At 40.2% G+C, this 23,877-nt stretch overlaps 2 protein-coding genes across 2 annotated transcripts; both read left to right on the top strand.

Annotated features, from left to right (window-relative positions):
- The first annotated feature begins 151 nt into the window (after positions 1-151).
- Positions 152-5,516, top strand: tfb2m (transcription factor B2, mitochondrial). The gene is made up of 10 exons (XM_080501191.1): positions 152-293; positions 1,558-1,921; positions 2,424-2,613; positions 2,737-2,828; positions 2,988-3,141; positions 3,301-3,449; positions 3,837-3,926; positions 4,079-4,135; positions 4,231-4,379; positions 4,530-5,516. Exons 2-10 carry the CDS (start codon positions 1,634-1,636, stop codon positions 4,717-4,719), a joined length of 1,359 nt encoding a protein of 452 aa, XP_080357317.1. The 5' UTR covers positions 152-293; positions 1,558-1,633; the 3' UTR covers positions 4,720-5,516.
- A 1,136-nt stretch (positions 5,517-6,652) lies between these two features.
- cnsta (consortin, connexin sorting protein a) lies at positions 6,653-23,582 on the top strand. Its single transcript, XM_080501311.1, has 13 exons — positions 6,653-6,730; positions 8,755-8,858; positions 9,155-9,568; positions 11,390-11,913; positions 13,723-13,753; positions 14,800-14,886; positions 16,383-16,464; positions 17,244-17,265; positions 17,474-17,537; positions 17,920-18,467; positions 18,863-19,051; positions 19,911-20,064; positions 20,164-23,582. Exons 2-13 carry the CDS (start codon positions 8,846-8,848, stop codon positions 20,370-20,372), a joined length of 2,337 nt encoding a protein of 778 aa, XP_080357437.1. The 5' UTR covers positions 6,653-6,730; positions 8,755-8,845; the 3' UTR covers positions 20,373-23,582.
- Positions 23,583-23,877: the final 295 nt, after the last annotated feature.

The raw sequence follows: 23,877 nt of genomic DNA, 5'->3' as shown, positions 1-23,877 counted from the left end.
AGTATGGGTGACTCGTCTCAACTTGTGCATACGCTGCTTCTTTCACGTAATTTTTATTGTTTATAGATGCTAGTTATGATTTAAACGCGACACTTCCTGTACACTGTGATTGGTCCTCGTTGGTCGCCTGTCTATGACGACATCAGTGTGCGGCAGTGCAGTTGAAAACATGGTGCGGAGGGTCAGCAGGATGCTCAATGTCACTGACATTTAAGGGGCCAACGGACACGCTTCGGCCAGCAGGAATATCCCCATGTCATCATATTCCACATTATTACATATTGTGCTTTGAGGTATGTATAGGATTTTCCGGGAGACAATCGTGTTGCGCGTTTTAGGTTTGATGGACTTTAGCACACGGTTAGCTGATCGGCTAACTACTTGGCTGTTACGGTGGTCCTGTAGCCACGCTCGCTTGATTGAAATCCTGCAAACCCTGTTCGCCTGTTAAGCATGTTTAGTCTTAAAATATGTGGACTTTCACGATATATGCAGTGGAAGTGTTGCGATAATGTATGTAGCTTTAATGTCACCTCCCAGCTACCCACGTGCGAACAGAACAGACTATTCTTACCCGCTTCAGAAACACAGTCAAGTCAGCCGCCACTCTGTTTCGCTGTGCTCAAACGGATATCGAAATAAAAGTGACCTTCCAGTGACGAGAGCTCACCTTCTAAGTTAGTTAATAAAACACAAATTTGTAATACTGCTGAAGTTAAAACAAACAAAAATAAATGATTGCGTCATTAATACAGACAATAAAGAAATATTAATAAAACGTACTACCTACAGAAGCAAAAAAAACCCCAACACATTTCAGGTGGTAATGTAATAATGTTTTCATAATACTATAAACATCTGCCCATTTTGATCACTTCTTTAAAATTAAAATCCCCCTAAAAAACACAGTATCTTGTGATAGTGGACCATCCCAGCATACCACTCAGTTAATATGGAGGTGTGTGTAATTCTGATGTGTGATATTTTTTTTGCATGATTATTTCCTTTAATTATCAGCCTGAAGTTAGAGGGATAGGAATCCAGGTGTACTCTTTCGGAAGGCTCTTATTTTCATATGCCACATCAGAGTGGGTTAGTACTTTGTGAGTGACATCCTGACTTCACCTACTATCAGTCTGACATGGACTAGGTATATGATAATAGGGGCATTTCCTTTTCATATCAGTCTAAAATCTGAGGAAAAGAATCCTTTATGTACTTTTTTAGGGGGGTATTATTATGAAATGTCACATCCAGAACTGTCCTTAAACAATGCATGCAGGACAGTTGGTGATGCTAAATTGCACTGCAGAGCAGTGGATGACTTGACTGTGTTTTCCGAAGTGGGGGCTGACAAACCTTATGACTTTCAGACCTCAGTAGTACGTTACGTTTACTTACACATTTTAGTGTAAGTAAGTGAGGCATCATGAAGGATCATGTGAAAACATGAGGCTGTTTGTGAATGCAATGCATTTTGAAATATATATGAGGTGTCTGTTATTGAAATACATGATTTTGTTCACTGCTGTTTTTATGCTCTGTATTTTCCTTCAGAGTTTCACCTCTCAAGGAGGGCCCAGAATCTCCCTCCATTCTCCTCATCTCGTGTTTCTACATCCACTGGTCCACCATGTCCACTCAGATTTGTAGAGCAATGGAGCTCGTTCTGCGCTCTGGTTGCTGTCAGACGATCAGAAGGCGGTCTTGTTTGCGTGCGGCAGTGCTGGCTCCTGTCTGTGGCTCTGGGCTCTGTGTTCCTGGGGTTACTGTTTTTCACAGACGGGCCTACAGCCTGGACTCTCTCTCCATGGGTCCTGGTCGGCCCTCGTTGGGTTCAAACACCCAGCAGCCCCGTACAGAAAGGACTTCCCCCTCATCTCCACTCACTCACAGAAACTTGTCTGCTGTAGCTGTACAGGTAGTAAGCTTTTTCTTATGTTTAAATTCTGATCCTCAACTGCAGTGCCCCCCCCCCCCCTTTTTTTTTTTTTTTAAACTTGGAGCCTCCATTAGAAAGGTTGCGAACCCCTTCTCTTGTTTAAGACTTGGCAACACATTAGAGGATAGTCAAATGTGGGTGGACACACCCACTCTCACAAATATACAAAATATTGAAATAATAATAATTTTTTTTAAGATCTGCCTACAGTTCAAAAAAAATATGGGTAATTTTCTTTTAGGCCTTGTCTGTTTAGAGCTTGTTGAGACTCTATTGAAGTTGATTTCTTTTATCTTCTGGTTTTGTCTTTTTTTAAATTTTGCTCTGTATTATTTTTTCCTGTCGCATACAGATTTGTGCTACTTAATAGCAAAATTGTCTGTAATGGTAAAATCCTAGGTGTATGTAGAAATGTTGATAGTGGGTTTCAATATGTCACACGCTTTTTCTGTTTTTTTAACTCTGCATTGCCTTTCTATAGGGCCAACGTCGTCTTCTGTGCCAAAATGATTACCTGGACCTCGGAGAGATAGAGGAACATATACTTCGTGTTCAGGCGTGTAAAAGAATGCGACATTTTATAGTTTCCCCAGGCTTGGCTGATGTTGTAACACAGCATCTTGGACCTGATCTGCATGACGCTAAAACTGTCATCTTTGATTGTAACCCAGGTACATATTTATTCCACTGGATGTTTTCAATCCAACCTCGCATTGCTTTATCAATATAAATAGTTGTAGTGCTGAAGTTTATAATGAACAACCTGTCTGTTTGGTTGCTGTTGTCTTTTTCAGGTCCCGGAGTGTTGACAAGAACATTACTGAACGCCGGGGCTCAGAGAGTTGTGGCTCTTGAAGGTGATAAAGCCTTCCTTCATGATCTGCAGGTAAGCAAGACATCTCAAAGCATCAGATTACTTTTTTTTTTTTTTATTGCAACAAAGAAGTTGTCAATTTCTTAATCTAACCTATAAATTTGTTGCCAACTGCAACATGTCCTTGATGTAGCATTTGAAATATTAAGTTACATTTATTTCCTCTTGTAGGAGCTGGAAGGCCTTGTTGACGGTCAACTAGAAGTCGTGCACTGCAACTATTTTAAATTGGATCCCATTGGCAGTGGAAAACTGAAACCTCCGGTCATGTTTAGTGACAAACTGTTCACTGACCTGGGAATATCAGAAGCGAGTTGGACTGATGGTGAGAAAAAGAACAAGCATATATGTAAACACAACATCAAACTCAACACATTGCCCCATATACATGTGCACACAAAGAAAGGCTTATTTGCTTTTTGGTTGAGCCTACAGGTCGCCCCCGTCACTCCCATAATCTCTGTTTTGTGTTTTATCTTTGTAGACGTTCCAGTGAAAGTGGTGGGAATCCTTCCCCAGCGTAATGAGCGGAGCACGCTTCTGAAGATGGTTTATGCTTTGTTTGAGCGTTTGTCTGTCTACAGATATGGAAGAGTAGAACTGAACCTCTTCATAAGTGAGAAGGAGTACCTGGTAAATGAACCCCTTGTTACATTTGAAAAGACGATTTTCAATCTTATCAATCATGTAGCGTAACCGAAATGAACCTAATGAAGAGGGTCTATAAGCCCAATAATGAGTCCCTCATTGATGGAAGAGGCTTTGCAACTGGGAGAAAATCTAAAAGATGCACAACGGTGGCCCTATAGCGCCAAGATTGGTGACTGTTGATTAAGCATACAAATGCTTTCTGACTTTGTTGTACTTGTTAGTATCAAATCCACACAGTATGGTTATCTACACTATTTGCTGTGCTCGGCCTCAAAAGCTCAACAGCAAGCTGGTATTATTGTCTGTCTGTTCATGAATTTCTAATCTGGGTCTGGTCTAAAATACTAAATACAATTATTCTTTTGTCAGAAACTGGTGGCCCATCCTGGTGATATGATGCACTACCGAGCTTTCGGTGTCCTCTGGCAGATGGCCTGTGATATTGAACTCCTGCATAAGGTACAGATTGCAGGAGCATCGACGGAAACATGTTACAGTATTAAAACAATTTTATGCTGATATTATACACAGCCTTTTACAGAAACTTCTGAAATGAAGCGATTCTACAGTGAAATCTAATAAAGTCAATGTGCTATTCTACTTTTGTGCAGGAGCCCTGGGAATCGTTTGTGACTTCAAGACAGAGCGCGCCTAGCCGCAAGGGCAGGGTAAGGAGAAGGCCTGGGTTTAAAACATTCATAAGAATCTGAAGAGATGTGATTTATTTTTATTTTTTTTAATTATTATTTTGTGCTCTCTTCAGCTTCCGAATGATCACATGTGCCTGGTACGCCTGCGTCCACGGGCTGATCTGTTCTCCACAGGCCTCACTCCCTCCAATGCTTCAACACTGCTGATGATGGTGAAACAGTGTTTGGCAAAGAGGAAGGTCAAGCTCATCGATAGGCTGAAGTACGTGGTGGACACATTTAAAGATGCTGTCAAACGTCATTCCACACTAACCGATCAGTGCAATACGATAGACATAGCATGCTTAGTAATGTTGTCAGGTGAGATCTTCTGAGCGTGTTTCTCATGTTAATTTCACGTTTTTCGTTTTAGTCTTTGGTCTCCTGACAGTGGGAGTAAGCTGTTGTCACAGATGGGCATGATGGAGGACATACTGACGGGTCACGTCTATCCGGAGGAGTATCGACAACTCTTCCAACTGATGGACAAGAGCCAGGAGTTCACACAGAGCTGGCTTTATGAGGAGATCCTGGAGAACACACAGAGGGAGGGTTGGGGTTGAAAGGTCAAATGCATAGCGTGACAGAACTCTGCTTGACAAGATGTGTATAAACAAATGTATATTACACATATGGTGCAATATAGATAATTTAACATGCAATGAAACAAAGAAATGAATTCCTACAAAGTTACGAAACTTGGTCTGTATATTATTAATGAAGTTATAATAAATCATTTTGTTAAACTAATTTCTATGTTTTTCACAAACTTTGGCCTGGATTTTCAGAGTCGTAGGCCTATTATGTCTGTTGCATTGAATTTGGATTTGGTTGACTCACTGAAAAGAAATATATATTCATATAAGTCACCAGTCCATCGCGGAGCAACGACAGAGCAACAAGTAACACGCATTTGCATCTACAGGCAATTTTGAGCTACAGGTACCTGCAAGGTTCAAATGCATGATTTTGTTGACCGGAGGAGGAAATTAGAGAACCCCTGTGGACAGTGAGAACATGCGAACTGTACGACTGGAAGTGTACTGGACTTCAGTAGCTGACCCAGCTATGGTTCACCTTGGAGATTTTATTGTGTGATAAGATGTATAGAAGACAAAGTCTTGTGTAACTTTTTTAAACATCTGAAGGAGAGCAGTGGTGCAGAAGCAAGTTTCATTGTATCACTTGCAAGTTTTGTATATTTTTTATGTATCAATTATAAGCAAAAAGCTCTGTAGTGTCGACTGTGCAACTTTACACATGTCTGATTTCTAGCAGATTAATACATCTACTTGTGGGGTATGACATTGCCTTGTTGCCTGGCTTCACTAGATATGAGTAAACAGCAATAAAACATGACATTAACTACTTGGTAGTCATGTCAATGTGCTACTTTCTGCTTGCAATGAGATCCTGCTTTAATCAGGCCTAAGGTTTATTTATTTGTTTGCTAGATGTATGTTAGTACTACTGGGTTTGATGACTCCATGGCAGTTTTTGAACCATGCATATAGAGGTATGGTCGTAGGTCAAGAAGAACTCAAGAGTGGCTGTAGAGCCAGCACACAGGGAAGATAAGAAAACATAAAGTGTCCCCCAAGACTTACATTTTCTATCGTGGTGATTTGTGCATCTTTTTTGCTCATTTCTATTCACTTTTGATAACCTTTATCGCTGATTATAGTATTTAGGGTTGAAGGTGCTGTATCACTTCGTCATTTCATGCACTGCCAAATCCTTCACTTAACTCTTATAAGTCCAATTCTCAAGTGACACATTTTTTTTCCTTATGTAATTAGAGGACATTTCCCTCAGTATCAAACAGCCAAGAACAAATACCATGCCATCTGACTTTTCATAGAGAACCTCAATACAGGTTAGTATCTGATGGACTGGTGATCTGTCCACAGTTACTCTTCCTTCACTGGGATCGACTCTTAACAGTTAGCCACCCCGAAGATATGAACAAGCTCTTCTTCTTACACTGTCTGCCACAACCACAATATATGAAAAATGCCCTAATGGAGCCTCAGACTTGTCAGTGAGAAATATGAGAAAAAAACGAGACGGAATAGAGAAAATTTCTTTCATCAAATAGTAATTATGTTAGCCCCAGACATCAAATTGTGCCTGTGAATAAATATTTTGTGGTCTCAAATTAGTATACAAACCTATTTAGGTGATACATGTGCCAGATTTGACCAGAGTGGAATGTTTGGAAGTATTGAGACATGGAAGTGACGTTTGCACAAGCCAAGGCCTTGACCGCCTATAGAAACTTGTGAAAGGATTCACTTTGTGAGCCCTTTGCTCGCCTGCACTCATGGCTCATGACAATACGTATGAGAAATTTTAAATACATTCTCAAACTTTTAACTTTCTGTACATTTCCCGGTGCCTCACCCAACTGCATGTAAAAAGACACGAGAGGGCGACAGACGATGCAGGCCGGTGACAGCGGGCGCAGCAGCGCCCCCTGGCGCCGGCAGTCCCAGGATCAAACACTCACAACAACATCTCCGGCAAGGTGACGGATGCCCCGGTCTTTTGCCGTCCAGCGATCCATTTCCAACCGTAGGTACCGGGCTCACGGTTTCTGTGCGTCAACAATTGCAATTTGATTTGAAGCCTGTCGCTCCGTCGCGGCTCAATGAAAGGCGGATGGTTTTTGGAGGTTACGGGCGATTTGTTGGCCAGATGTGTTTTACTGTACTCAGCGTGTTAGCAACGTTAGCCTCATAGCGACACACTCAAACTGTAACCGACTAGTTAGCGACGCGTCTGGTATCCACATTCAACTAGTTAGCTTTCACGTTTGGTAATTAGATCCTCGTGAGTGTCCGGTGTAAGTACGATCGTTTAGAGTAACGTTAACTCGACCCCAGTGGAGGCGCAACGATCGCGATCGGCCCAATCTGAGCTCAAATATGTAAATCACTCTGATTTAAACCCCAGTTAACGTCATATAAATAATCGAACTGAGCAGGGGAGGTTAATCGAGTCGGTGGCAACCCCGGACACACATACTGTCAGTGTAGTGCTGTCACTGCTTGTGTTTTCTGTGTTTTCTTGCGAGTCAGTGTGTCGCCTCACAAGTTAACATTAGGTAATGTTAACAAATCGGGTAAAGACACGCTCCTTCAGTTACATTTGGTGGCAGTAAGTCACTGGATGCGAAACAGATGTGGCCTAATTTTTTTTTTTTACATTTTTTTTTGATCAGGCAGTGCCTATGCCTACCTCATTGCATGCACTTTCAGAAGTTGCATCTCATTTGCTTATTATTTACTGTTGATGGCTCCTGCATGTGAAGTACCTCATGTATCTGTGTGTCACTTGTTGTGAGTTTTTTTTTTTTTTTTAATATATATATATATATATATATATATATATATATATATATATATATATATATATATATATATATATATATATATATATATATATATATATATATATATATAGTTAGTCTGTGTCAGGTCTTTGTAGCCTCCTCCCACCGGACAAGGTCTGTTTCTTCTTCCACCTGCATGTGGCTGAAATCCTTTCTCCCTCTGTCCATTCACACATCTTCTATTATTCATGGTCCCCCGTGGAGCAGGGCACACACACACGAAAAGGAGAGGATGGATGGTCACTGGTCATTGTGATCTCGAGGTTACCGTGGCACGAGCCTTTTTTTTTTTTTTTTTACAGTACGGTATGAAATAATGATTGTACTCTTTTTTTTGTGTAATGTCTTATCTTGAAACGAATCAAATAAATGTCCTCAATACATAAAGAAAATATGGATTCAAAGTTATGCATTAGGGATTTTTCTTTTGGAATGTTTCAATGCCCACCTCCTTTCAGGGCATTACAGGGTTACAGGAAAACAATTAGCTGAGTGCTGAAGGAAACCAGGACAGCCTTATTCCTGTGAGATAGGCTTTCATTAGCCTGGCTGTGTTTAGCTCTTGGATTTTTATCACCATGTGAGATCTAAATATCTGCACATTTAAGAAAACCTGTTTTGGTCGTTAAGTGGCTGTTGTTTGAATGGTACCTTTGTATTTGAAGATTATTAATCCACATAAAGACTTATTGTGGTGATTTTGTTTATCATCAGTAGTGTATCAAGATTGATTGAAAGGAACTTCCTACGAGGAACAGTTCTCTCCTTTGTTACTTGTTACATGAGTGACATAAAGGAGTAAATCCGCTGAACATGCTGTTGTGCTACTCTCATTTGCAGCGTATGATTTTTTTTCCTAATCCAGCGCACCCGCGCTGTATAACTGTAGCTCTGTGTCCTCCAACGTCAGGTCAAGACTGGACCGAATCTCTGTGTTATTTATTGACCACATACATGACTCGATTGGTTTTGTGGTTTTGCATTTGCAGTTGCTGTCTGATTGGTACACATGTCGTAAAGCTTTTTTTTTATTATCTCTCTTAAGCTCCAGGGGTTGTTTGACAGGTTGGGAATGATGCTAAACTTGTTTTTCTTATCCTTTCCTTTCTCACTCTCACTGCAAACTTTAACCACCTCGATGTTTTGTCATACTCCTGTCGTTCATGCCAGCCTGTTCTTTGTCTCCTTCTCCTTATCTTGGCAGGCGGCTGCTGAGGAGCGCTCCACTAACAAGCCGCACTGACCCTCAAGCTGACCCTCAAGCTGAACTCCCAACGTTGATAGAGCAGAGCCCAATGGATCATGGTGGTAAACTTAAGCATTTTCCTAAAGCAAAAATAGACGCTCCACCAGACACATGTCGATTTAAATTGTTTGTGAAAATAGATCGCGCTCTGACTAAAGAGAGGTGGTGTTTTTATTATCTTTCTTCCTTGCGTGTAGGAGGCTTGTCTCATGTTTCAACTGAGTGTAACCTGTAAATATTGAGTCAGTGATTGACCTTCATACAACGACCTTCATAATTTGCACATTTGATTTACTGGCTTGAATAATGTTGGTATAGTTTCCATTTCTGATTGATTTTTTTTGTCTTTCGCATTCAGGTCAGCTTGAAAAGGAGTGCAGAGAGATGTCACAGGGTCGTGTGGGTCAAGATGAACTCTGTGATAACTTACCCACCCCTGACACTCCCGCTGCTCACACTCGAAACCTGAACGAAGCAAACGTTCTCACACAGACTCAGAGTGTCTCTCCTTTGCAATACGAGGTGGGAGAAAGGTGTGGCCTCATCCAAAAATCCAGTCTCAACAACAATGGGAAGGAGGAGGAGGAGGAGGAGGAGGAGGAGGAGGTGGTCAAACAGTTAGATAAACAAGACAAAGGACAAAGCAAAGATGAAGATGAAGAAGACATTGATGAAGTGATGAAAGAGGAGGAGGAATCAGAAGAGTCCAGCTCTCTGATTCGCTGCCATTCTCCAGACACTCCCATGACCGATTCCTCATATTCTGAAACTGGTGAGTGAAATGTTAACGTGAATCTCGAAAGAAACTTGTTTTACTGCTTTTCCAATCTAGAACATCCTCTGTCACACATTGTGTTGTTACAGGCTTGTCCACTTACTTTTTGGTTTAATGATTGTTTTTTGTTCCGTTGAGGATAATGGGGAAACAAACGACACGGTTTCCATGCTCCAGAGACAGCGCACAACATTTCTAATTATTTGAATTTACACCCATTCCATCCTTTTTCTAAAAGGAAAACACAGAAACGTTGCGATGTAAATGGGAACTTTGTCGCTCAAAAGGCCTGCCAGCCGAAGGTGAGTGAGTGACTGCTCTGGACCGAGCAACCTTTTAGCTATTTGCTTAAAGAAGCTGAGAGATACTGCAAAGTTGTCTAATCTTTCCTTTCGGATTGATCACATTTTCTAACAGGAGGACTCACCCCCCCCCCCCCCCCCCCGAGTAAATGTAAAAATGAATATTGACCGTCTCACGTCAAGCCATTGTACTTTTTTTTTTGTTGCTGTTGTTTGAAATAACCCATTTAGAAAAAAAAAAAGAAAAACCACAGACATTTTGAATTTTTTTGAAATTTTCTTTTTAAGATTTGCAAATTTTTTTCTTGGTGTGTTATCAAACTGGAGTTAACATTAGATAAGATACCCCATTATTAGTCACACGCTGGGAACATTTAGAGATTTACAGCAACAAGAAAATGTTCAGGTGCAGGGAATGTACCATTAAAAAAAAAAAGCACTCATAATACAAGAGTAATGAAGAAAATAGCAACATGATCAAGTTAAAAGTGCTCAATTTATTTACAGAAAGTCTTCAACAACGTTTGTTTGCCCATCATGCAGATGCCAGGTCTGATAGTTATAATATAAGTTGTCCGGTTGCAAAGTCGGCCGCTCAAATGACACTGAGAATTTCAGTCTTGAAATCATTGTGGCATGAATTATCATTCCCCAAATGACTGATTCAGTTGAAGACATGCCATCGCCCCGGGGCACAAGGTCTGGCTGGCTCACCGCTGCAGTGCTTTTAGTGCATTGTGGATGGTCAGCATTTTGGATGGAGGTCATTCTGGTGAGGGTAATGTTGTTATTTTGATCACATGCCTGAAGAGCCAGAAAGCGAGAGGAGGAGAAAAGGAGGATAATGGAAGGGTAGCTTCATTGGACAGTATATGTATGTGTTGCATAAAGGGAAGGGACATCATTTTGACAGTATGAATTGAAAGGGAAAACGAAGATGCTAAAAACTAGTCTCAAAGTTGTCAGACTATAATAAGTTCAGGTTTGATGTGAGGCTTATGTTCCTTTCAAATACTAGCTGGCTCTGAATTTGCAATGTATGCAGTTGTATTTGGATTTATAAAGCCATGTTTATAAAGTGGCTCTGGTTGACTCAGTGCTTGTCTCCCAAGTGGAAGGTTGCTGGTTTGAGTCCCATCGCCAGATGACACTGAACCCCAAACTGCTCCTAGTAGATGGACTGAGTGCCTTTTGCATGGCCTCCACCTCTGTGTGTGTGTGAATGCCTGAATGTGATCAACAGTGTAAAGAACCGTGGGGGCTGCTGATGCGGTAGAAGCGCGATATAACTGAAAGTCCGTTTACAATCTTTGTCACTGTAATCTCAAAACAAAAATAAAACCAATGCAGATTTACTTCTAAATTTGTGTCTCGGGCAAGATTGTGTGGTTTTAAATGTGTACATGTACAGTATCTATATACCGGTAGTTGCCATACTTATTTTTCCATCCATCTTTTTTTTTTAATCATCTTTGTTTCATCCCTCTCTTGGTTTTTCCTTTGTTAATCTCCTCAGGCAGTCTTTTGGAGTCTTCCTGTGTGTTCAGCCCTGGAACCAGCCCAGAGCCCACATCCCCCGTCACTCCAGTGGAACACAGCCAGTGTGATGCTGAAGTGCACAGCTCCGCCACCAGATCAGATGCCTCTTCCACAGAGCCCATTCCCTGCACTGTCCCCGTGGGGTCTGCAGAATCTCCTCCTCAGCCTGGAACCTCGGCCTCATATCTCCCAGAGGCTACTGACAGAATAGCAAAAACAACAGACTCCTCGACCATACAACTTACCTCATCCACAGAGCCTTGTCGTCAAGGTTCCGCCACTTCTTACGCAGGATCTGACGCCTCAACAGCAGAACTGCCCTCCGTCACCACAGGAGCTACTCCTGCTACCCAATCCACTCTCATGACGGGACCTGCATCCTCAAATTCTGAAAATATTACTTCCACCACTGGAGCCCTTTCAAGCCCTGGCCTGCTGGAGTCTCTGGAGAAGCTGACCCAGCGAGGAGACGACTCCCACCTCCCGCAGTACCTTCACCAGGTAACCTGCCGGTCACTCATTTCAAGAGACTCTCTTATGATCACTGGTCACCTGGATTTGGGACTTCTCTCGCAGTAGTTATCAGCTCACAGTTATTCCACTCCCTTATAATCAGAGCACCACACTGTACCTCCAGGCATGGGTGTCTTCAGCTAATGTGCACGCTTTCATGCCATAAAAAAACAAAAAAAAACAGACACCACCAGTCTTTTCATGCTTGATGTTCTCCCACACTCAGCCCTGCATGACTGAACATGTAAGTTTTGGGGTGTGTGAATACTTGTGTCAGGTTGATTTACCAGGAACACCTGACTGACGCTAACTTGCAGGCAAACAGGTGGGAATGAAACAGCGCCTCACAGAGGTTTTGCTTTAACACTGCACTGATGCGGTCACATAATAGCTGTGTGTGACTCCTCACGAGTTAGAAACAGGTTCTTTACTGCATAATGGCTTTAAAAAAATGTTTTATATATTAATTGTTTTATAGATGCAACTTTCTTCTTCAGGAAATATTGGTGAGCCTTTCTGACCATGTCTATGCAACTGTATTTATTTATAGCTGAACCAAACACAGGAGAGGAAGAACCATGTTTATGATCAAGCAAATAGCACATCTAAATCTCACATTTATTCACCTTTTGCTTTTCTATCATTAGGCCTGTTGTACTTACTCACTCACTCACATTTGATATGTTCATGGTGATAACTAAATGTGATTGCTACTTGTGATCTGATGCGAGTTAGTTAACTTCTTAAGAATCCAAAAAGTAATTGTTTGAAAGTTTGAGTTTATATGCGGTCATAGAATACTGCAACCTTGAGGGGCAAAATTGTTAGTGGATATGGAATTAGAGAAAAGGTGCGGAGTGGTGTGAGCCCCAGAATAAAATGGCTTTAATGAAGTCTGGTGAGACTGCAGCCTGGAGCAAAGAGGCAGTAGAGTGTCTCAGGTGGCTTATCAAAACCTAAATGTCTTCAGCTTTAGTTTGAAATGATGTAATCCAGCACAAGTCAGAAACAAAACCTACGAGGAAATAATGTGTCCATTTCATGCCGGTGAGATATTTTGAGAAGAAAGTAAATTGAAAATAGAGTCCTTTTAACACACTTGACAATTTCTATGCCGCGAATGATGAATGAGCAGAGCAAAAAAAAAAAAAAAAAAAAATGTTTCCAACTTTGTACCTCCACCACGTTGGCAGTTTCCCAGAAAGGTCAGTCAGTCGTCACCACCCATCACCTCATTAGAAATGCGAGAACCTTACCCTCCACTTTCCTCCTCCTCCTCTCTCTCTCTCTCTCTCGGCCCCTCCCTCACACGCTCTTCTCTTGTTCTGCGACCAGCTGAACAACATGAAAGCGACACTTGCTGAAAAGAGGTAGAGTGTCCACCACGGTCTCTCATTTTTCTTTCCTGTGGTCTTCCTTTTCACTCTCGCTCTCATTTTCCCCGTGTCGGTCCTAAATGCACTTTCTGTAACAGTTTACGGGCTGCGTTGTGTCTGTGGATCAGATTGTGTCTTTTCCTCTGTCTGGTTAATCGTTACATGAGTTGCTGAAGCAGCAGTACAGTGACTGTCAGCTTTCTGTAGTCTGGTGTTTAAAAAAAAAAAAAAAATCTTTTCTTTTGAAGTTTACATATTGACAGACCTTATGTGATGTTGAAGAACTACTGTGGATAAGGATTATTCTCGGTTTGATTTTTAAACCCCTCCAGAGCCAGTTTCTCTGATCCTGCCTATGACAGCCGAAGAGAGAAATGCACTCGTGCATTTCAGAAGTTGTAATCACTCGTTCTCTCCACAGATTGCTGAGGCCTTTGTCCATCATGAAGACTGTATCCTTGCTTTTATTTTTGTTCTACATGTAATTCATTCTTTGGCTACCTCTCTTTTTTTGGTTATTCTATGTGGTTGTGAAACGAGAACAGTCGTGGCACCGCCACTTCTTTCATCCTCTGAGAGGAAGGATTTGCATCCGAGCCAGTTTGTCCTTAGAGACTCACCAATAAAAAAAGAAATGGTGGAAGAGATGAGGTAAGAGGTACACATGGATTAAAACTTCAATCTGCTTTGATGGTAAACTGCAGGTATTGCCACAACAGTTCAGGTCTTATCAGGAGCAACTGTGGGATTGGCAGAGTTTGTGAGTAAATAATACAGTAATGACGATTCATGCACATTACTACCCTGCTGAACTTTATTTTGAACATGAAATGCTTTTTTTTTTCTGTGATTATGATTATGCATAAGGCATTAAACCACCAACCTGTGTTTTCATAAGGAAATGATTATTGTGTATAGATCATAGCAATGCACACACATTCCTGGCAGACCCATAGAAATTCACTCAAGCATGTGAGCTTTTGGAAGATAAAGCAAATAAGGTAAAGGAATAGTAATTCATGAAAAGGAAGGCAGAAGAAAAGGAAGGTCGATAAGAGAAAAAGACAGTGGGAGAGAATAAATGACACAGTAAAAGAAAAGGAGAAAGCTAGCTTAGTTATGTCATGCATGTACAGAGTGTTGGTAGAGAAAGAGAAAGCATTGTCCATGTCAAAGAGGGATTGTGTTTTGGCTGCTCACATCCATAAACATGAGTCTACATCCTCGAGTACGTCTCCCCCTCTTATCTCCATTGGCCTTGTGCTCTGTCCTCTTCTCCTACTTGTATTGTTTCTTCTCTTCCTTCTTTTCTTCTCAAATTCCATTTTTCTCTTCTTCTACTCTTGTCGGCTGTCGTCGTTAGTGAGCGGAAACTCGGAGCTTTTAGGTTGATGCCGTTTTTCTCTCTTCTTTGTTAAGCTCCCGAGCACTTCTGTGCATGTCCTTGTTCCATCTCTGTGTGTTTTTACTGTTGTATTCCCTAACCTGTGACGTTCAGACCAGCGGGCATTATGGTGCATCCAGCTAGAGAAAGTCTATCACCAGAGAGTGCTGGACAACCTGAAGGCACTTCAAGAGCAGTGGGGTAAGGCGCAGCACACAGAAAAACCTAAACACAAGAATTCAGTATTGGATTGACAGTGTGTAGAATAAACATTTATCCACTGTGGTTTTAGCAAGGCGACACATCAGAGGATAAACACTGATTAGATATGCTGTGGTTTAAAGAGTAACATATAAAGGTTCAATAATCTTTAACATGTTAAACTGCCAAAAGCCTTTGGAGGTTGAACAACACACAGTGTGGGCATCTGTCATGTGCCCCTTAGTGTATATTAACTTTTTATTGTGGAAGTTTCCCCCAAGTATCAACGTCCTTAATTCTCCCAAACATATAATTGTGTGTAAGGTTATTAACAGTAAGAGATTAAACCGTGTCGCTCGGCACTGAGAGACACTCCCAGTGTAGCATAATGAAGTTTGTTAAAATGATGATGATATGTTATGACTGCTTTACACTTCACATAATAATTCACTTCTGTGTTTTGTCCCTTTGCTTTGGCTAAGCAGCTATTAATTCATGTTAATGGTCCTAATTTGTTATTATTCAAAAAAAAGTTTTTTTAATTGATTTTAGGCATTTGTAAACATACATACATAAACTTGAATATTATTTAAAAACAAACAAAACAGACAAAAACGACAGGCACTATGAAATTAAATGACATACATTGATGTTGGAAAAACAATTATACACTGAATTCGGACTCAAAATAAAGAAGGAATTACTGCCATATCTTATCATAGTTTGGAATTAATCCACTTATGCTGGATCTCAGGTGTACAAGCTTCAAATGGAACATCAATTCTTCTTTATGGACCTAATTTGTGACTCCATTTTAGAATTTGGGGGAAAAAAATTAAGATGGCGACACATATTGTGATTATATACATATAAACTGGATCATAATGTTTTTAAAGCTTCAGTGTGTCAGACAGCATATGTATTGGATAATTTGTTTATTGGAAATAACATTAAATTGTTGACTCAAGCTCAGTGATGTGTTTGAGTACTGTGTAACTTAGAATGTTGGTAGAAAACCTTTTACATGTAAACATATCTACACTCCATCTACCCACATACATATAAATATACAAATCTATATATAAACCCATTAGTTATAATATAATTAAAGTGACATTTTTTGAAAATATATTTAGAAAAATTAGATAATCTATATTCAGGTATTCATACATACATACATAATCAGATTAACTAGACCTGTTCACACCTAAACTCCTACATAAACAATATACAGACATACGCCTGTGTACAGTCCTGTTGACAGTGTAAGAGACGCCCATATAGATTATTCACTGATCTTCATCCCTTGTTTAAAATGATCAGTATGACCCTTTTTTAGACAGTCTCAACTTTGAGCCATCATTTATAAAATGTTAGCTTTTTTTGTCTTGCAAATAATAACTTAATTGTTAGGTTTATGGAAAAGTTGTATTTCTTTTGAGGTGAGATTAAGTATTATTTTATAATTCATTTCTGTTATGTGTCTTGTTTTTCAGAGACTCAGTGTAGGACGACCTCCACTGGCCTGGAAACCCAACAACTGGAAACGCTCAAACACATTTGCCAGACACACACACGGTCAGTCTGTAATGTTGTGTGTACGGACGCTGTTGATGCATCATACTAATGTTTCTTTTGCATTTTAGGGTTTATTGCCACTTGTATTATTATTATTAGCTTTTCTGAAGGATGGAAGGTTGTTTTTAAGAAAGTACGTACATGTGATTTATAATGTCCTTCAAAGGAGATTTGACATTGTTGGCCGGGACTCAGATCCAAGCTCAGTATTCATTTCTTTCTACAAGGGATTCTGGCAGAGGCTGATAAGGAGTCCTCCACCTGCCTCACTCCCACTGTAGGACATTGTGCACACCTGCACATTCTGTAAAATCCCCGTCAGCTGACACACCTACACATACACACACACGCACACACACACACACACACACACACGTGCAGCTGTTTGTATAACTTTGAGCATGTGTACCTTAGTGTGTGCTGAGCAGTGATGGTGAGAGCATATGGCTATTGCCTGCTGTGGCTGCACTTTCAGACATTTGAGCCATCACACTGCTAAGGTTTCACTTTGCTCAACTTGCGCACACACACACACACACACACACACACACACACACACACACACACACACACACACACACACACACACACACACACACACACACACACACACACACACACACACACACACACACACACACACACACACACACTGACAGCAAGGCAAAAGTGTTGAGGCTAATATTAGATTGGCGAGTAGGCAAAAGAGTCACCCATGTTTTGCGTCTTCATTTACTAAAACCACAAACTTTCTTTTCTTCCTTTTTTTTTTTTTTTAGACCGGGGGCAAAAGATGCGGAGGTAATGTATTTCTAATTTGTATGTATAAATGGCAGAAAAAAAAAAATTATGTGCTTCGTGTAACATAGAGGAGACTCACTGTGATTACTGTCATGTATTTGTATTGTTCCTTGTATTTTTTGTTTTGTAGTAATATATCACAGTATAGCTTATCTTAGTTTAGGCAACAGTGTTGGTGTATTCTAACAGTTTGTCTGTGTGTGTGCAGTGTGTATCTTGGGATCTTCTGAAACCCAAAGAAGAAGGTAGTGCAATACCTTCATGTACCTCAGGTAAGTAAATCAAAGCTGTTGTGTTTCTCAGCTGGTCTGTTAAGAATGCAGAAACTACCCTATGTTATTGTAAGCCTTTATTAAAAAGTCATGTGAATTATCATTTTAAACATGTTTTATGTTTGCAAGTGTTTTGTTGATAAGAATTTGAGCGAAGTTTTCTTCATTTACTCTCCCGTTGTGGTCTGCAGCTTTTCTTGATGCTTTTATTGCTTTCGGTATCAATTACAGAACACTAAAAAGGTTTAAATGAGATTTATAGACTTATTGGCAATATTAACATGATTAGTGCAGAATTCGAACCTGATGGTAGACAAAATCTTTGTCCTTCATTCTACGACCTGTCCTTTATTCCTTGTTTTTGCTTAATGTTTCTGTCCAGCCAATCAGATGGAAGGAGTGATGGAGCAGAGAGTGGAAGAGGAATCTTGTCCAGTCATGCCCTCTATTCATTTTCCTGAAAAGCTAAATTCACCAGAAAAAGAGAGAGAAGACCCAGGCAGTTTTGATGAGTCTCGACAGGCTGACAAGCAAACCGGTGACAACGAGCGAGACACGGCAGAAGGAGCGGTGGGACACACCAATGCAGTCATAGGAAATGGACTGCACCCCTGTGCAAGTGGAGGAATGGATCAGTCCGTGCCTGCAGAGCAGCAGGGACAAGATTTAGACTCGACACAAGAAAAGGGGGTAAAGTCGGAAGAAGAGAGGGCCGTGGAGGAGGCGGAAGAGGCTTTGGAGATGGAAGATGAGGGCGAGGAAGAAGGGGAAGAAGAGAGTCAGAAGGAAAGAGACTATTTCGATGTTCAGAAAGCTTTACCGGTGGAGACTTTGGGCAGTAGCATAGTAGTCAAGGTACAACCGCTGCACCAGGATACTACAACTCAGGAGAAGCTATACAACGAGACCCAGCTATGGCAAAACACACAGGTAGGAGTCGTATTGTCACTCTATGTAAGATGCTGTGAATATATCTTTAAGGAGGTTCTTATAGTATCTGTTTCAAAAACAGGCTCAAGTAAGTTGACAATATTAACTACATCTGTCATTAACTTAATCCGTGGGTTCTCTGCTTTGGGTGTCTTCTCAAAGTTCTTGTCTCTTGGACTGTGTCACTTATTGCAGAGCCATATATTTGCTTTCTCTACAGTTTAAGTTTACACTAGTTCATGCCTTGCAGTTGATAAAAAAAAAAAAAAAAAATGAAAACAACCACAAATAAGAACAGAAATCTTTGCTTTCGTGATATTGACAACAGTCCAGCAGAGTAGAAAAGAAAAAAACATTGATAAGCAGCTGATAACTACATTACATCATCACTGCAGAAAAGCAGTAAAACCTGCCTGGACCAGGAAGCACATCTCCCCGAGGAGACTAATACGAAGCAGCAGGAACAAGAAGCAGAGGAGAAGGAGGACGAGGAGGACTATGAGGATTATGAAGAAGACCAAGCTCGCATCATTAGAGAAGCTCCCTCACTGGATAACATGGCAAAACTCATCGCAATAGAGGAGGTGTGTTCGCTATCTTGCTCTTCACTACATAAAAACTTTATGAGCATGTGTTGATCTTGATATATTTAAAATATTAAATGATGCAAATTTAGCTTTTTCCCTTATAGTATAAGAGAAATCACCTCAAAACAGTGATGCTTGTGTTGTTTTTTTTTTAAATCTTCACTTAGCTATTATATTACATTGCTCTTTTGCTATCTGTAGATCTGGTGTGTCTCTGACAGACAGCAGGTCGCCATGTTGAAGCAACTCTAATGGTATTATCTAACCATTACTGTTATAGCCACTATGGATTTGTAGATGGGAAAGCTTGTTTCATATTCAGTCTTCAATTTTGAAAGAACACATAATGTGGAGCAGCCAGAGAGGTACTGCTCAGGAGATGTCAGGTGGAAACTGTTATAAAGGTTTTGTTTTTGGTTCAATGCGAGGAGTCTGCTTCCAAGTGCAGAAGTTGAAGTTTTTGCTTGCTATGAAAGGAATCACACACAAACACCCTGCCTTGTTGGACCAGCAGTCCTTATGAATGAAATTTACATAATGACAGTAATAATAATGGTTCACCAACAAACTTTTAATAATAATTCTATTCTGTCCCTTAATTATCATTACATTAAGACAATTATAATAATTTACAGTTTAATATTGAATGGGTCTCGGATGTCATGAGTCAACAATATATCAAAGGGGGGGGGGCTTAACTACAGTTCACGAGGGCTGACAGTGTGCCCCCTGCTGGACGAGTCTTAATTTGTTCGCCACTCTACAAAATGCCATCGATGTTTGATGTCGAAGTGATTCAGTTGAAAACTATTGTTCTATTGTTGGCTCATGCGTGTTGTTTTATATTCCTCCACAGATATCTCCTGCCTCTGGCCTGGTCTCCATATTGAAGAAGCGACGCATCTGTACAGAAAACGTGAGCATATCTGCCAGTTCGGAATCACGGCCGGAAAAACCCACTGCCAAAAGACGTGTCCGCTTCAAGGTTCCTGATGAAGGCTATGAGCATGGTAAAGTTGTGAATTGCCTTACCGTTAGACGTTAGATACACGTTTGCCCTGTTTTCCCTGCCACTACCGCTTTGACCCTCTTTGTTTTTCTCTTTGTAGATGTTGGCAGTGGAGACTCCTGCCTGCTTCTTGTTCTGCTCTGTCTGGTTACTGTAGTGATCAGCGTTGGCGGCACTGCCCTTTACTGTGCGTTGGGTGATGCCCAGTCCTCAGTCTGTCAGGACTTCTCCAGAAATGCAGACTTTTACTTTGGCCAGATACAACGCGGGATAGCTCAAGTCCAGCATTGGTTTGCTCTGGGATCGTAGCAGAAAACTGTTCTCAATAATAATCCCATCAATATGGAGTGTCTGGCGTCACCTGTGCAGATATCTACACTTCCGACTTCTTCCTGGGACATTATTTTCTGAGGTGATGGTGTCAGGCAGTGACTAAAGTCCCCACTGCAGTGTGGAGAATGTGGCTATTTTTAAGTGAGCATCTACACTATATCAGATACAGCTGGCCTTTTCTAAGCCTAGTCTTCTATATTTTTGATTCTCTACAAGATTCACTTGTAGATCTGACATCACTTTACAATACTTCTTTTGAAGGGAAACTGGCACGAAGTGACGAGACTGTAAAATGAACTGAAGAGGAAGAACTGTCCTGCCCCTTTCTCGGCCCTTTCAGCCCATTGAATAAGTCACAGATTGTCAGGAATAGCATGGGTCAGAAATACAGAATGCAACTAAAGTGTGAGAGTCGTGACTCCACAAATTGAGTAGTTACTGTTTGAAAAATGAACCGTGACTTCTCCCAACAAAAAAATTAATAAATGGCAGCAGCTGCTGCAAAGCATGAAAATGTAAAAAAAATAAATATAAAAAAATGTAAAGTTTTTTAATTATGAGCACATCAGTGCTCTCACCATACACAATGCACAAATGAGCAGAAGTCCCGTGGGAATGTTTTACAAACTGCTGCAACTGCGGGTGTTGCTTTTTTTAAATTAATTTTGTCTTTTTAATGATGTGGGAATTTTAAAAATGAACAAATCAGTCATTGATTCACAACTTAGAATGAAATCATCATGTCTTAATCACGTCTTAATTATTTTGATCAAATGTTCGGATAATATATTGTCAAACTCTACTATTGCGTGAATGTCGTCATGATCAATGCTGGAAAGGTCCCTTTTGTTGTAACCTTAACTCGGCTGCTGATAGAAAACTGGAACATGAAACATGTTCAGTGGAGGAAAAATGTTGAATTGCATTTTGATGTCTGCGATTTGAACTTTGAGTCATCTGCAGTGAGCAGTTGCTGAAGAAGCTTTCATCGGCTGCGATATGGCCTTCAATTCCTGCCTTTTTCTGTACGAGTAACAACATTGGGTTTACGGTGAGGTGCTACAGAGACTAAGGGCCCTATTTTACACCCGGCGCCAAGAAAACACCAGTGTCTTTTCTAGTTTTAAAGCCCAGGTGGTTCTAATAGGTAATATATTATCATTGTAAAACACCAGGATTGTGATGTGCCTCTCTAAAGCGGTACAGTGATTTCATTAATCACTTAACAAGTGGTTCCAAACGCTGACACTGCTTTTCTTCACCTCAGACAGGTGAGCTTCACAGCTGAATTCTACCAGTCAGAACTTTATTTCTGTGTGTCAGTAGATCTGTTTTATTTTCCATTTGATCTGTGGCCCGGTACATGTCGTATCCTACCTTTCACCCACTGACAGCTGGGAGTGGCTCCTCAATTTGCTAAAACCTCTATTATAGATATTGTTGTTTGTTTTTAACTGTCTTGTCAATATGCCATTTTAAAAGCAATGCACCAAAGTGTCAGCATACCTGCCACCTAAAGGAACTGTAAGCTGGCATTCTGACAAAATTGTCTTTAAATTGTTCAAAATGGAGCCTTAATCGTACAAACTCCCGATTGTTTTCTCCCTCCTCCTTTTTTACGTAAGAGCCAGCTCCAGCCCCGCGTAGCATATGCAACATGCACAGTTACACAATGCACCTCTGTATATACTGTCAAAGAAATGCTGAACATGTTGCACAAATGACTGGTACAATATTATTATTATTTTTTTTTAAGATATTGCAATATTTCTACAGACATTGTGTTGCTGCTCATAAACAGGCTTGATAAAATGTCACTACTAACACATTATTTAAATGCAATCCTGAAACACTCGACTCTCAATCAGCAGGTGTGGCTGTGTAAGGAATATTCTTATCATGAGATATGGGAAACAATATTGGCATTGTGTACATACGTAATCACTACAGGCCCCGATGTCGATGAGATCATTCGAAGTACTTGCTGCCTGTGTGTTTGCTGTTTTTTCTAATCGATTCTGGGCATCATCTTCTCTCCGCGATGGTCAGTGTTTTCTATTCGATCTTTCCAAAACATTTTTTATCAGCTGGGAAAGGTTTTGGTCTTCTGTATTAGGCGACTATGTAACATTTGCCTTTTTTTTTTTTGTTCAACAATCTGTTTACGTTCATTAAATTATTTTGGTTTGATGGAGGAGGAAGACTTCCTTCCATAATTATGAAAAAATGTTGACAAATCAATGAAACCCAGTCTTGAGTTCATTTCTCCTTTTATTGTAAAGCAAATTTTACACTTTAACAACATAACTTGGCTTTAATTTTGTATCCAAGCTTTTTTTCCCCTTTCCCCCTGCTATTTAAACACACTGTAATGTTTGACTTCTTGGTCATTGCTTTCCCTTTTATTTGCTGTTGTAGTGGAGCCGATGTCGAAGGAAATCCACATATCCCCCTTCAAAGTCTTGAATTAATTGGAAGCAAAAAAAAAAAAAAAAACTCCAAAAGAAAGAAACTGAGGGACAGTTCGAGTGTCTTATACCTCACCTTTTGCATTAATAATGAATTGGGTTAAAATTGTTGTTTTGATTTTGTTGCATCACTGACAGAAACCCACTTATGTTTGAGATGTGAGGAATTGCTGAGTTCTGAGGAGTTGGACATTCATTGGTGTTTATTTGCACACGTCGTCTGGCTGGTTCAGATGGCAACCACTCAGAGAAACTCTTATTTAATCTTTTAGATATTTTAATTATTTATAATACAAGGGATGTTCAGTGTAAATTGCTTGATTTCTTCACTTGATTGTTGTCATCTTACATCTTTCACCGTTGCTCTTAAAGAAGCTTCAATATATGTATTGCTCACTTTTGAAACCCGACTCATTTGAACACACGTTGGCCATCCTGACATGTTAATGTGACTTATTTTTCCTGATTCGCTCCTGAAAAGAATTTGAATTAGTTGGGTTTGTGCTTCTGCTGTCAGTCTCATTGTACTCGCAGTAAAGATTTCAGAGGTTTCTTTTGTACTTCATCTATCGTTATATATTTTGCAGTCAATCTTAGCAGAACATTCAAGGTGAATGACAAGTCATGATTTTTATCTGTAAATCAGGCCTAATGAAAAATGTTTTTGTGCATCATTTGATGAACTCTTGTTACTTTGTTCTTACAGGTTGTAACAAAGAAATCCGGTTTTATTTTGTTGTTAAAAAAAAAACCCAATACAGTTTCTCTCTTATCTCTTCTTAAAATAATTTGAAAGAGTCATGAGCCTATGTTCTGTCATTTTTTTTTAGTTTGTCAGTTCTGCTAGATTAGGATGACAATAATTGACAAAATATTCACAAACCTGGGTAATTGACCCTTTAATGAGACTCGAAGTTTACTCAAAAATGTCTAATAAGGTAAAAGTTATTAAGTATGTTTATTCTCTACACATATACAGTACAGACCAAAAGTTTGGACACACCTCATTCAAT

The sequence above is a fragment of the Blennius ocellaris genome (genome assembly GCF_963422515.1).
Source record: "Blennius ocellaris genome assembly, chromosome: 1".
In the NCBI taxonomy this organism is placed as follows: Eukaryota; Metazoa; Chordata; class Actinopteri; order Blenniiformes; family Blenniidae; genus Blennius; species Blennius ocellaris.
This window is presented reverse-complemented; position numbering and strand designations above follow the sequence as displayed.